At 42.2% G+C, this 11,859-nt stretch overlaps 1 protein-coding gene across 1 annotated transcript; it reads right to left on the minus strand.

The window, feature by feature from the left end:
• Nucleotides 1-6,368: 6,368 nt before the first annotated feature.
• LOC121549269 (cdc42 effector protein 3) lies at nucleotides 6,369-11,287 on the minus strand. The gene is made up of 2 exons (XM_041861128.2): nucleotides 11,023-11,287; nucleotides 6,369-8,036 (listed from the first exon to the last, which is right to left on the minus strand). The coding sequence occupies exon 2, from the start codon at nucleotides 7,927-7,929 to the stop codon at nucleotides 7,297-7,299; it is 633 nt and encodes a 210-aa protein (XP_041717062.1). The 5' UTR covers nucleotides 7,930-8,036; nucleotides 11,023-11,287; the 3' UTR covers nucleotides 6,369-7,296.
• Nucleotides 11,288-11,859: the final 572 nt, after the last annotated feature.

An 11,859-nucleotide genomic window follows, 5' to 3' on the forward strand; every position in this document is an offset into this window, starting at 1 on the left:
GGGTTGTATAGGTTAAATGATTGAAAGGGTTTAGGTCTATGTAAAAAGTTAAGCCTCCTTCCTCCTGACAGACACACACGCAGGCTAGGACCCAGGAGAGGAAAGTGAGAACAGACATTTCAAAACAAGTTTTTATCACGTGGCTGATCATGCAGGCATGCTCTCCATACCTGACATGCATTTTTGGTATTTTTGGTATTACCACCTCTCATTGGAATGCCAACCATGCATAGATAGATACCCACCTGTAATGATATGATAGATTGTCAGGAAGAAGCTATCCTCAGCTGGGTCATACAATGGTCAGTAAGCTACACTCTGTCCTGTTGCTACAGGCTATCTGCCAGTGTAAACCTCACTCATGTACCAATGTGCCCATGCCAGTTTGGATAATGGATAATCTGTTTGTTGTGAGTGGGTCCATTCAATGCACATTACAGGAAGTTGTCCCTCAAAGCACCATAGGCCTACTTAGGCACCTTGCCTTTCTCTTTAAAACAGTAAACTGATCAATTATAATGAGTGGGCCACTAGGCTTTAGCTCAGCGGGCTAACACAGTCTTGGGACACAAACGATTCAGGTTGAAAGTCAGTCAATCACACAGTCAGACTGGGTAACAGGAGAAAACCACGAATCTCCAAATATCAACTTTATCTGGTTGTCCTACCCATCATATACACTGAGTATACGAAACATTGTAATGGGATCTGTATTTTAAACTTTTCTGTCAATGCTCCTGTAAAAGGAACAATACTTAATTTTTCAGCCGTGGGTGTGTGAACATTGATATTTCAATTTAATCCTCCAGAAACGACAGAACAAAAAATGCAACAAATATTGTAGTTAAACTCAAATATACTAATTGATTACAAACATTTTTTTTTTTTTTTTGTTTAAAAAAGGTATAATCTTCGTAAATGATATCATAGGTAGGACTGGTGGAGTTATGTCGCACATGCAGCTAACAAAAACATATGGAAATGTCTGCTCTATCCAAAATTACAACCAAATAATTGCAACATTACCGCAAAAATGGAAGAGGAAAGTAGAAGGGGGAAAAAGTAAGGAACTTGTCTGTCGGCCCTGCATTAAAGAACATAATTGGTTAAAGAAAATTGTGATAATTACCGCAAAAATGGAAGAGGAAAGTAGAAGGGAGAAAAAGTAAGGAACTTGTCCGTCGGCCTTGCATTAAAGAACATAATTGGTTAAAGAAAATTGTGATAAATAAAAAAGTATAACAGTTTCATTTAAGGACCAAGGGATTGACAGCCGTCCCATATAGATTGCAAAATAGTTGGGAAGAGATTTTTGACGTACCGATTCCATGGCATAGTGTTTATGAACTCATACGCAAAATGACGCCGGATTCAAAACGTATAATTTTTCAATTTAAATTATTATACAAAATTCTTGCTACCAATAGAATGTTATTTATATGGGGGATACAATCTTCCCAGCTCTGCAGATTTTGCTGTGAAGAGACAGAATCATTAGATCATTTGTTTTGGTACTGTCCATTTGTAGCTTGTTTTTGGTCACAGGTCCAGGAATGGCTGAAGGATTGCAATATTTACCTTGAGCTAACCCTGCAGATAGCGCTACTGGGTGATCTGAAAAGTCATAGTCAATCGATCAATAATATAAAAATACTTTTAGCAAAAATGTTTATTTTCAATTTCCAATCTGTAGAAACAATGAGAATAGAAGGGTTCAGAACTTTTGTGAAACATCACAGTACAGTTGAAAAATATATGGCAAATAGAAATCCAATATGGATGGTGTTAAGAGATAGATGGGAGGTGTTGAATGGAGCTGAAGGATGGGACTAATAACAACTAACAACAACTAATAACAACAGGATAACTAATGTAAAGCATACTGTGTCCATAATAAGTGTATGGGTTGTAGGTTGAGAGCTTTTGTGAAAGAGCACAGTTATAAACATATGGCTTATAGAAGCAAACCGGATGGACATCATGAAAATGATCAGAGAGGTTGAGGGTAGACGAAGTTCAGGAGTAAAAACAAACAAAATAGAATATTGTAAAATTGACTGTGTCCATAAAATGTATAAAGTATGTATAAGCTGGAAGTAGAGGCCTAAGCGTTGTTGTTCACTAGTTTACTCCAATTAGGGAAGGGGTGGTGGGGTTGGAAAGTAATAAAGGGAAATATATATATTTTAAAGGATATGTATATATGTATGTATATGTATTTATATGTATGTATGTGTATATGTGTGTGTATGTATGTATATGTATATAAAATGTATATAAACTACCGTTCAAAAGTTTGGGGTCACTTAGAAATGTCCTTGTTTTTGAAAGAAAAGCAATTTATTTGTCCGTTAAAATAACATCAAATTGATCAGAAATACAGTGTAGACATTGTTAATGTTGTAAATGGCTATTGTAGCTGGAAACGGCTGATTTTTATGGAATATCTACATAGGTGTACAGAGGCCCATTATCAGTAACCATCAGTCCTGTGTTCCAATGGCACACAAAACTGTTGTGCTGATTAAAGAAGCAATATAACTGGCCTTCTTGAGACTAGTTGAGTATCTGGAGCATCAGCAATTATGGGTTCGATTACAGGCTCAAAATGGCTAGAAACAAATAACTTTCTTCTGAAACTCGTCAGTCTATTCTTGTTCTGAGAAATGAAGGCTATTCCATGCGAGAAATTTCCAAGAAACTGAAGAACTCGTACAACGCTGTGTACTACTCCCTTCACAGAACAGCGCAAACTGGCTCTAACCAGAATAGAAAGAGGAGTGGGAGGCCCTGGTGCACAACTGAGCAAGAGGACAAATACATTAGTGTCTAGTTTGAGAAACAGACGCCTCATAGGTCCTCAACTGGCAGCTTCATTAAATAGTACCCGCAAAACACCAGTCTCAACGTCAACAGTGAAGAGGCGACTCCGGGATGCTGACCTTCTAGGCAGAGTTGCAAAGAAAAAGCCATATCTCAGACTGGCAAATAAAAAGAAAAGATTAAGATGGGCAAAAAAACACAGACTCTGGACAGAAGAAGATTGGAAAAAAAGTGTTATGGACAGACAAATTGAAGTTTGAGGTGTTTGGATCACAAAGAATAACATTTGTGAGACACAGATCAAATGAAAAGATACAGGAGGAGTGCTTGATGCCATCTGTCAAGCATGGTGGAGGCAATGTGATATTCTGGGGGTGCTTTGGTGGTGGTAAAGTAGGAGATTTGTACAGGGTAAAAGGGATCTTGAAGAAGGAAAGCTATCACTCCATTTTGCAACGCCATGCCATACCCTGTGGACGGCGCTTGATTGGAGCCAATTTCCTCCTACAACAGGACAATGACCCAAAGCACACCTCCAAACTATGCAAGAACTATTTAGGGAAGAAGCAGTCAGCTGGTATTCTGTCTATAATGGAGTGTCCAGCACAGTCACCAGATCTCAACCCGATTGAGCTGTTGTGGGAGCAGCTTGACCGTATAGAAGTAAGAAGTGCCCATCAAGCCAATCCAACTTGTGGGAGGTGCTTCAGAAAGCATGGGGTGAAATCTTTTCAGATTACCTCAACAAACTGACAACTAGAATATCAAAGGTCTGCAAATGGAGGATTCTTTGACGAAAGCAAAGTTTGAAGGACACAATTATTATTTCAATTAAAAATCATTATTTCTAACCTTGTCAATGACTACTTTTCCTATTCATTTTGCTATATTTCCTATTCAAACTCATTTCATGTGATTCAAGTGATGCAGACAATTACATTGATGGAAGTTACAATCTATCTGCAATATTAAAGCTGATCTACCCACAAAAAAGAAAAAAAAGAAGGAAAAAAAGGGGGTGAAAAGTCGATAAAACTGTACTACACTGCTCAAAAAAATAAAGGGAACACTAAAATAACACATCCTAGATCTGAATGAATGAAATAATCTTATTAAATACTTTTTTCTTTACATAGTTGAATGTGCTGACAACAAAATCACACAAAAATTATCAATGGAAATCAAATGTATCAACCCTTGGAGGTCTGGATTTGGAGTCACCCTCAAAATTAAAGTGGAAAACCACACTACAGGCTGATCCAACTTTGATGTAATGTCCTTAAAAGAAGTCAAAATGAGGCTCAGTAGTGTGTGTGGCCTCCACGTGCCTGTATGACCTCCCTACAACGCCTGGGCATGCTCCTGATGAGGTGGCGGATGGTCTCCTGACGGATCTCCTCCCAGACCTGGACTAAAGCATCCGCCAACTCCTGGACAGTCTGTGGTGCAACGTGGCGTTGGTGGATGGAGCGAGACATGATGTGCTCAATTGGATTCAGGTCTGGGGAACGGGCGGGCCAGTCCATAGCATCAATGCCTTCCTCTTGCAGGAACTGCTGACACACTCCAGCCACATGAGGTCTAGCATTGTCTTGCATTAGGAGGAACCCAGGGCCAACCGCACCAGCATATGGTCTCACAAGGGGTCTGAGGATCTCATCTCGGTACCTAATGGCAGTCAGGCTATCTCTGGCGAGCACATGGAGGGCTGTGCGGCCCCCCAAAGAAATGCCACCCCACACCATGACTGACCCACCGCCAAACAGGTCATGCTAGAGGATGTTGCAGGCAGTAGAATGTTTTCCACGGCGTCTCCAGACTCTGTCACGTCTGTCACGTGCTCAGTGTGAACCTGCTTTCATCTGTGAAGAGCACAGGGCGCCAGTGGCGAATTTGCCAATCTTGGTGTTCTCTGGCAAATGCCAAACGTCCTGCACGGTGTTGGGCTGTAAGCACAACCCCCACCTGTGGACGTCGGTTCCTCATACCACCCTCATGGAGTCTGTTTCTGACCGTTTGAGCAGACACATGCACATTTGTGGCCTGCTGGAGGTCATTTTGCAGGGCTCTGGCAGTGCTCCTCCTGCTCCTCCTTGCACAAAGGCGGAGGTAGCAGTCCTGCTGCTGGGTTGTTGCCCTCCTACGGCCTCCTCCACATCTCCTGATGTACTGGCCTGTCTCCTGGTAGCGCCTCCATGCTCTGGACACTACGCTGACAGACACAGCAAACCTTCTTGCCACAGCTCGCATTGATGTGCCATCCTGGATGTGCTGCACTACCTGAGCCACTTGTGTGGGTTGTAGACTCCGTCTCATGCTACCACTAGAGTGAAAGCACCGCCAGCATTCAAAAGTGACCAAAACATGAGCCAGGAAGCATAGGAACTGAGAAGTGGTCTGTGGTCACCAGCTGCAAAACCAGTCCTTTATTGGGGGTGTCTTGCTAATTGCCTATAATTTCCACCTGTTGTCTATTCCATTTGCACAACAGCATGTGACATTTATTGTCAATCAGTGTTGCTTCCTAAGTGGACAGTTTGATTTCACAGAAGTGTGATTGACTTGGAGTTACATTGTGTTGTTTAAGTGTTCCCTTTATTTTTTTTAGCAGTGTATAACCCTTCATCAGTTACCTCAATCAGTTACCTTTATTTAGATTTTCAAAGAATGGAAAATGAAGCCAACCCAGATGATGATAAGACAGTAGCCTGGATGAATTATTCCAATACAATGACCATGTCAACATACACAACGGATGTTTTTGGAACAGTGGGGGTTTGCTGACAAATAACCTATGCCGTGCCCAGGCTTCTACCAAGCCTGTGAAGAAGAGACTGCTAAAAGGCAGATCTGTCGTGAACAGCCGTGTGTTTGAATGGGTCAGCAGTGGGTAAACACAGTGTATCTGCCACAGACAAAAAGCTGATTCATGTTATCTCACACAGATGCAGAACACAATAAATGGTGTGGTTGTGCCTCAGTCCCATTGTTGAGATTGCATGAATCCCAAGAGTCGAGGTATTTGTTATGGGAGAAAGTAGCTGCATGGTCCTGAGTGGCTCAGTTATTAGAGTATGGTGCTTACAATGCCAGAGTTCGATTCCCACGGGGTCCAGTATGAAAAACTAAAAAATATATATACTCACTCAACTGTAAATTGCTCTGGATTATTCTTGATAGTTTCTGTCAAAAAGCTTGAGGGAGATTTATAAAGCTGTGGTTATCTTTTAAATGTTTGACATTGACCCACTGGACCATGAAGTAATGAAGATGTACATGCCAGCCAAAATAATGCTGTGAAATATCTCCATCAGGTGGTGTAGAAAGACAAACTGATGTGGTAGTTATTACAACATGGGCCACCAGGAGGTAGCAGTGATGTTAAAGAATAAAGTGGCACAGGGACGCAAAAAGTAAGCACTATTTTAGCTTTATGGTTTTATTTCACAAATGAAAGCTTATTCTTCCTAGGTTTTGCCTTTCTAGGGAGTTTTTCCTACCCTCTTTTTTTTCACACTATATATCATAAAATATTTTTTATTCATATAGTTTAAACAAATGTGAGTTCATTGTTCTGGACAGAGTTCATGCTCCACCTTAATCTATCTAACAGATTATGATATGGGAAACAAAAGGATTGTCGGTGATCTTTGCTTTTCCGAATAAACTTTTATAGACTGATACTATTCACAGTCACGCCATAAACCATGTCATAAAGACTTATACAGTAGTATATTCATAAAGGTTTGTTGGTGAACTTTCCCCTTGAGTACTTGGTAAGAAAAACAAGAAATAGGCCCATACGTATACACTCTAGTGAGTCATACTGTAGCTGACTTAGATACTATGGGAGAGCTAGTTCTATAATCCCCGTATAGTAGGCCTACACACTGAAAAGAAAAAAGCAACCAGTGATCTTTCAGTGTTTCACAACAGAAGTTGTCAGACAAGCTTCAGTCATAAACGTCTGTCACACAGCTCTGTCTCATAATTTACTGTCTGTCTTTCTTACCTTTCACAACATGTCTCCTCTAGACACGTATGTGATACAAATATGTGACATCATCTGTCACTAAGTCACATGATCGAGGTGGAGTGGAGTGTCATTGGCTCACAGATCTTTCACCTGAGAACGGTAAATGTCCAAAGCGTTGACCCAGATATGACACATCCCTCTAGTTAGTCAAACTAAACGATAGAGGCACGTATAATCTTGTTTCCAAGAGAAGGAAATATTGTACAATCTGTCCTCTATGTCGGCAGTCATTGAAAATAATTGTGCCGATTAGCATCCTGACACTTGACAATGATTCAGCCCATTTGTCCATCCATGGCCCAACCTCTTTCAATTCCCATTAGAAAGGAAGGAGTTTGGAGTTTTTCTCCCTATGTACAGTGTATTGGGTTTCTTGAAAGGCCCTTAGAACAAAATACATTACAATCATATGTATGAAGGCCACCCTTCTCAAAGTCTCACTGGTAAAGCTGGTCCATCACCTGCAGGACATCTTCTAGTATGGATGGCCCCAGGTCAAGGTTCAGGGCAAAAGACGAGTCTTCCTCGACCACTGGAGGGGCCTCCACTGGGGGACAAGGAGCCTGTTGGGGGGCCGCGTTCAATTCTAATCCATCCGGACCTATCGTTAACCCTCCCTCCTCTTCCTGCTCCTGCTCCTGCTTTACCTCCTCTCGTTGGTACAATCCGTCGTACACCACCTCCACAGAATCCAGTAAAGGCAGGGAGTGGCACTTATTGTGCCTGGAAGCCTGGGGAATGGTTCTGGCTTTAGTGGCCTGTGCATCCATCTCTTCTGGGTTGAGGAGTCGTGGGGGCTTGGGTGGGGCTGGGGGAGTCTCATTGGGGGTGATGTTGGAGTAGAGGTCCTGGTGGCTTTGGGAGCTGTGGAGGATGAGACTACCGGTCTGCTGGAAGGCTGTAAGGTCGCCGAAGGCATCACCGTGGGCATCCAATCCGATGTGGGAGAGGTGACGGAAGTCGCCCAGCGGTAGGCTGATCATGCTGACTGACAGCAGCTCACGACGCTTCTGCTTGCGGGGCCAGCGCATGGTGGCCGATTTGATGTACAGGGCAGTCTTCCGAGGCATCTTGGACTTGATGGTGTATAACTTCAGTTAGTGAGTTCAACCCTTGAAGGCTGAGGTGGAGGGTGGATGTCACTCAGTTGAATGGTCTAGTTGGCCTTTAGGCAACTCTGAAATTGTGAGGACAAACAAACTAGATTAAGAAAACTCACTTGAGATTATTTGATACTCATTCCTTAGTTTTATTTTTCATTTTGTCATTTCATAGCTACACCCCAAATGCCAACCTTTGCCAAAATGTGCCATAATTGTCATGACCAGGTTGAGATGGATCCATTTATGGAATGGTACCTGCAGCAGTGACTGTATAATAAAGGAACCCGTTTTTCTCGTACACACGTCAAAGCAAACACACTGGAATACTATACAAACTCCACACACATAGCTTGTGGCACAACGGTTAGTCTAGTAAGAGATGATGCTTAAAAAATGCTGAATGCTTAATTAATTGTCTCACAGAGGGAAAAGTCTAAACAACCTCTTGCAGAGGAGGCTGGTGGGAGAAGCTATAGGAGGATGGGCTCATTGTTAATGGCTGGAATGGAAGCAATGGAATGATACCAAACACACCAAACACATGGAAAGAATGTGTTTGACTCCGTTCCATTGATTCCATTCCAGCCATTACATGGATCCTATAGCTCCTCCCACCAGCCTCCTCTGACCTCTTGTACTCGAACATGAACACTGAGGCACCTTAGTTTGTTAATAAGTAACCTTGGAGACTTGTTTTTCTTTCAGGGCTATTACTTTTAAGCATAAACAATGTTTTTTTCTTTGACTTTTGCTGTGATTGCATTAGATTTGGTTTCACTCAATGTCATTGTTCACACCACAGGAGGTTGGTGGCACCTTAATTGGGGAGGACGGGCTCGTGGTAATGGCTGGAGCGGAATAGGTGGAATGGTATCAAATACACCAAATCAAGTCAAATCAAATCACATTTTATTTGTCACATGCGCCGAATACAACAGATGTAGACCTTACAGTGAAATGCTTACTTATAAGCCCTTAACCAACAATGCAGTTTTAAGAAAAATAAGTGTTAAGTAAAAAATGGATAAGTAAAAAAATTTTTTTAAAGAGACGCTGTAAAATAACAGTAGTGAGGCTATATATAGGGGGTACCGGTACGGGTCAATGTGCGGGGGCACATGTTAGTCGAGGTAATTGAGGTAATATGTACATGTAGGTAGAGTTAAAGTGACTATGCATAGATAATAAACAGAGTGGCCGCTGCAAATAGTCCGGGTAGCCATTTGATTAGCTGTTCAGGAGTCTTATGGCTTGGGGGTAGAAGCTGTTAAGAAGCCTTTTGGACCAAGCGTTACCGCTTGCCGTGCGGTAGCAGAGAGAACAGTCTATGACTAGGGTGGCTGGAGTCTTTGACAATTTTTAGGGCCTTCCTCTGACACCGCCTGTGCAGTTGCCATACATGGCAGTGATGCAACCAGTCAGGATGCTCTCGATGGTGCGGCTGTAGAACTTTTTGAGGATCTGAGGACCCACGTCAAATCTTTTCAGTCTCCTGAGGGGGAATAGGCTTTGTCATGCCCTCTTCACGACTGTCTTGGTGTGTTTGGACCATGATAGTTTGTTGGTGATGTGGATACCAAGGAACTTGAAGCTCTCAACCTGCTCCACTACAGCCTCGTCGATGAGAATGGGGGCGAGCTCAGTCCCCCTTTCCTGTAGTCCACAATCATCTCTTTTGTCTTGATCACATTGAGGGAGAGGTTGTTATCCTGGCACCACATGGTCAGGTCTCTGACCTCCTCCCTATAGGCTGTCTCATCGTTGTCGGTGATCAGGCCTACCACTGTTGTGTCGTCAGCAAACTTAATGATGGTGTTGGAGTCGTGCCTGGCCATGCAGTCATGGGTGAACAGGGAGGACAGGAGGGGACTGAGCAATCACCCCTGAGGGGCCCCAATGTTGAGGATCAGCGTGGCAGATGTGTTGTTACCTACCCTTACCACCTGGGGGCAGCCCCTCAGGGGTTTCCATGTGTTTGATGCTATTCCATTTGCTCCTTTCCAGCCATTATTATGAGCCGTCCTCCCCTCACCAGCCTCCACTGGTTCACACTATATTTATGTGTCTAAAGCTTCTTGAACTTTTGAGATAGTGTTGCAATCATGGCTTTTTCTAACTGGTAGTACCACATTTTACTCACATTTCTTTCCCAAGGAGAGTGTTTCATATTCATATACCTGTAATGGAACAACAGTTGGGAATTCAAAGGAAACGTTTTGCTCCTGACTGGAAGACAAACTGGTTAGGGACTTTCCTAATTTGCCTAAAACGTGAAGGTGATGCTATCTTGCTTGTATTGTTAGTCAAAGCAAAAAGCACCTAAGGAAAATGCTGCTGTTAAGGAATTTGCCCTATTTTTCAGACAATGCAGAAATCTCCAAGGTGTGCTGTTTTTCTGTACAGTTAGTACAAGGTTTAACAAACTTCCTGATAGTTCCAATCATGGATCCTCAACAAATTAGTTCCAATGGATCCACAATTATTCATCTAAGATTTGTATGAGGCTTTTAAAGGTTTCTCAGAGATCTAGATATTTAATAGTGGATAGTTACTTACTGCAGCTTTCAGGACAATGTGTCAGATACTCCCTCAGGTAAACTGAGGTAGCTGGCATGATTCAAATACAGTAAAACTGCCAACTTGTTATGCTGTTTCCAGATTAAAATAAGCAATTTATTTGGACAATTAGTTGTTCCACTGACACAGTAACCACTACCTAAAGCCATTATATAAGCCACACCATTTGATCAAACTGTAGTGAGGAAAAACCTTTACTGTACACTCTTAGAAAAAAGGGTTCCAAAAGGGTTATTCAGCTGTCCCCATAGGATAACCCTTTTTGGTTCCATGTATAACCCTCTGTGGAAAGGGTTCTACATGGAACCAAAAAGGGTTGTACCTGGAACCAAAAGGGTTGTACCTGGAACCAAATAGGGTTCTTCAAAAGGGTTCTCCTATGGGGACAGCAGAATAACCCTTTTAGGTTCTAGATAGCACCTTTTTTTCTAAGAGTGTGGTGTTCATTCACTTATTGCTTAAAAGGAAGTCTTGAAAGTTTACCTGTGTCTATCTTTGTATCCACACAAGTGAGGTGATCAGGAAGCAGTCTTTTTATGATCTCTCAATATATTCGCTCTTCTCTGTCGGGCTAGAACACACAGCTCTCCTGACGTTCCATGTGTGAATGAGCGCCCCTGACAGCCTTATCAGCTCACCTGTGTCTGTGGGGTGTTTGTATAAAGTGATAAACCTCTGGTCCTTCCCCCTTGATTAATCTATCTCTGCCTGTGTGTCTGTGAGTATCTTCTCTCTTGTGACTATCTTCTCTCAGGTAGTCCTCTAGTCCAAATAAGCTGTAGAATAGAGGATCACCTCTTATTGTGGAGGCGTGATAGAGGAGGAGGGGTTTATGACGCTCAGGTGAACTCTACACTGCTTGTGTTTCTTCGAGGAAGGTAGGGAAAGGGGGCAGTGCTCTAGCTGATACTGTATCACTTGCCCTATGGGTTGGTGAATTATAGGGTGTGGATTTTCCAATGGAACTTACTTATGTATACTGTACATGTATAGGAAGGGGTGGGATTGTGGGGGAAAAATCACTCACTACCTTCGGATCACCAGGCATTCAACACAAAATACTCAAAAACAGATATATATTTAAGTCAATTCACTATTTACATCACTGTTTATGTAAAAAATGTCCCTCTGAGATTTTCTCTATGGTAACACTATATCCATGTTAATCCCCTGGGTATGAGGTAACATTCCATACTAGGAGACATACAGTAGAATAGATGTATGGTACACACTGGAATTTCAATGACTACCTATGTTGACCTCTTCAGGAGAGGTTAAATATTGAGACAGAATGGGACCACATCTTAAAAACCTCTTTGT

Source organism: Coregonus clupeaformis, chromosome 33 (assembly GCF_020615455.1).
Source record: "Coregonus clupeaformis isolate EN_2021a chromosome 33, ASM2061545v1, whole genome shotgun sequence".
Classification (NCBI taxonomy): domain Eukaryota; kingdom Metazoa; phylum Chordata; class Actinopteri; order Salmoniformes; family Salmonidae; genus Coregonus; species Coregonus clupeaformis.